At 34.3% G+C, this 2,918-nt stretch overlaps 1 protein-coding gene across 1 annotated transcript; it reads left to right on the plus strand.

The window, feature by feature from the left end:
- The first annotated feature begins 207 nt into the window (after window positions 1-207).
- Window positions 208-1,959, plus strand: LOC125868435 (uncharacterized). The gene is made up of 8 exons (XM_049549083.1): window positions 208-486; window positions 551-640; window positions 725-767; window positions 972-1,081; window positions 1,156-1,260; window positions 1,430-1,632; window positions 1,727-1,796; window positions 1,891-1,959. Exons 1-8 carry the CDS (start codon window positions 208-210, stop codon window positions 1,957-1,959), a joined length of 969 nt encoding a protein of 322 aa, XP_049405040.1.
- Window positions 1,960-2,918: the final 959 nt, after the last annotated feature.

A 2,918-nucleotide genomic window follows, 5' to 3' on the forward strand; every position in this document is an offset into this window, starting at 1 on the left:
AGTACCGCAAAATTAGTGTCTCTATGAATTCATTTAACTTAATTAAAAACGAAAAATAAAAATAAATTAGTATACATTATAAAATAAGCTGGCTTAAAAATAACCGCAAATGTTTCCCTCCACTTCCCCCGGTGTGTGTATATATATATATATTCTTTCGGTTTCCTTCATTAGTTCATAACAATATAGTTTAACCGTTTTCTGGAAATGAGTAATTATCTGCCGCCTCGTCTGCCGGTTTTCTTTTTCCAGCATCATAGCAGGGCGGCGTACTTGATAATGGATCTTCATTACAGTAGTAATCGTGAAGAAGTTCTTATTCAACTCGACAATTTCATCAAACAGCCGAGAAGTGAATCAATGCGCATCAATCTTGGATATTACCTGTGGAAATCCTTCAATACAGTCAACAGAAGTGAATCAATTCGCATCGGTCTTGGATATCACTTGTGGAACTTGTTTGATACAGTTTACATACTTTTACAGGTACAACTAATTTCTTGAATTATATTTCATACTTGAAATCTTGATCTAACTTAATTGAGTTTAGGAAGTAGCAGCAGTGTACCAAAAGTTCTTAGACTCAACATTAACCCTCAAGGAATCTGCTCGAGTTCGTAATGCCCTTACTGTATTTCAGGTAAAATACTTTTACATTTCTGTGCACACATAGATCATGATTTTCAGTTCATGATATGTAACAACTACTCTTTTATGAGTGCAGTGTATGGCCTCTCACCCAGATGCAAGAAAGTGGCTCGTCAAAGGTATGGATGATGGATGAGTTTCGTTTTACCTTTTCATTCTTTCAAGTCATTAAATGTATATGAAATGTAAATGTTCACAGTTGTGTGTTTCTCTGTACCCATTAGCATTGTCCTGTTCGATTGGATCGATTGAGATACAGAACAAGTAAAAGGGATCATAGAGTACTGATTTCTCTGCACTTCTATACTTTCTTTTTTTTGCAGAAAAAATACAAGATTATCTTTACCCATTCCTCCAAATTACTCCAAATGTGATGTCGCCTCTGCAACTTCTGAGGCTTAGCATCTTCAATTTTATTGATGCCCTTACAAAGGTGATAATATAACTATTTTAGTACTGCAGCTATCGTAATACATTACGAAGTTCTGAATTCACTTTCTTGTGCAGTTTGATGAGTTACATGGGCATGAAATTCTTCTTTTATTTCTAGACACACAAATATTTTCTTCCTGTGTGAACTGCATTCGTGATGGTGATAAACCGATAAAGAAGGTTAGGCCTACCTTCATTTTCATCTTAATTCTATGACAGTGAAATTCTGATATAATCATTGAATGTGAGTCCATGAAAAACAAACTTTTCGACTGTCTTTATCAAATTTTATTCTGAATTAAAAGTTGCTTTCTGCTGATTAAATGAAAAGAGTGTTATCTGTGTGCAGGCTGCAACACTCATACTTATGAAAATCTTGATGCAAGAGGAAGGGTTAAGATATTGTTGTTCTCGCCCCGATGATTTTCTGTCAGTGATACGAATCTTGTGTCAACTTGTACGATCATTTTCTTATCAAATCCCTTGTTCACAGCACCTAAAATATGTTGTTCAATGCTTCCTAAGTCTTTCGCGGGTAGCTTGGGAAGACAGGTAAAAAAATTTTTGTCCCTGCTGCTCTAATGGTGAATTTGTCTCTAATTATCCAATTTATTATTATTTGATTTGATCTCCCAACATGATACAGGGTATATGAAACAGTGAGAGACATGCTTCCTCTACAGCTAATTGAAAACACTTTTCACAATATTATTCATGTAAGTCCATCGTCTTCTTTCTTCCGACAGACACAACATCCCTCTAGCTAATGTTCAAAACCAAAATATACTTTATGATATTATTAATTTGCAGAAAGATCCAGAGATTCCAGAAATGCTGCATCAGTTAGTGTGGAATCTTAATCATCGACCACCTCAATAATTGCTCGGAAGAGGATTGACGATATATAGCAAATAGTGTTGGGAAGGAATTCAAGAAACTTGCTTTACAGAATCCAATCCCTATAGGCTATATACATATACATATAATAGTAGAAAGAGCTTAAATTAGGAGTAATAGTTGTAAATATGTAACGGTTTTGAGTATTTGAACGTATAACTAGCCTTACTGCTTGCTGAATGAACATTCTCATTTTACTGCAAGAAGTTACTTTCTAACATCACTCGCATCTAATGGAGGACTCATATTCTGGAGTTTCCACATCAATATGTGAGAATAGGTTTAGCTCCTTGTAGATGCAATAGGCCAAACATTCAATTGTCTTATCCTCAAACTTTTCACAGATGAATCTCCACATGCTCTTTACCAATTGAAGAGTTGTACGAGTGGATCCACCGCAATTCAGGGACCAGGTCCCTTACTTGTTGCTACAATGTAACTATAAACAGAAGAATGTATTGAAGACCTGTATTAGTTTTCACTGTAGTAATGAGAACATGACTCCTTGATCAAGAAAGTAAAATCACCATCTATTTCAGTAGGATTTTTTAAATCTCCACTAAAACATCGAGATTACTATCTCTTGCAATCTAGGAATTAAAATCTTAATCCCTCACTCTTACAATGTAAGCACTCTCTACATACAATAACTCCATTGTAAAGATAGCCAAGGCTAAATCTAGCCCAGAGAACTATAACCACAACTAACTCTAGCTCACAACATTATAACAATGATCTCAAATATACTTGTACACATCTAAAGTCGGAGGGCATAAATATAAAATAACGCTAAGTTAAAAAGCATATTTACGTATTATGTCTTTTAATTTTGCGAAATTTGAATAATAAAATTATTATTGATATTCAATCCTGAGAACTTTTTCTGTTTTGACAAAATAGATATTTGTAATAATTTTCCCATAAACACAACTTTTTGAATG

The sequence above is a fragment of the Solanum stenotomum genome, chromosome 6, assembly GCF_019186545.1.
Source record: "Solanum stenotomum isolate F172 chromosome 6, ASM1918654v1, whole genome shotgun sequence".
Classification (NCBI taxonomy): domain Eukaryota; kingdom Viridiplantae; phylum Streptophyta; class Magnoliopsida; order Solanales; family Solanaceae; genus Solanum; species Solanum stenotomum.

What these genes read in the sequence shown, in the direction of transcription:
- LOC125868435 (XM_049549083.1), top strand. Translation starts at nt 208, where the DNA reads ATGAGTAATTATCTGCCGCCTCGTCTGCCGGTTTTCTTTTTCCAGCAT. An exon ending in ATGCCCTTACTGTATTTCAG is followed by an intron (nt 641 to 724) that starts GTAAAATACTTT and finishes TTATGAGTGCAG; the next exon opens with TGTATGGCCTCTCACCCAGA. An exon ending in TTATTGATGCCCTTACAAAG is followed by an intron (nt 1,082 to 1,155) that starts GTGATAATATAA and finishes TTTCTTGTGCAG; the next exon opens with TTTGATGAGTTACATGGGCA.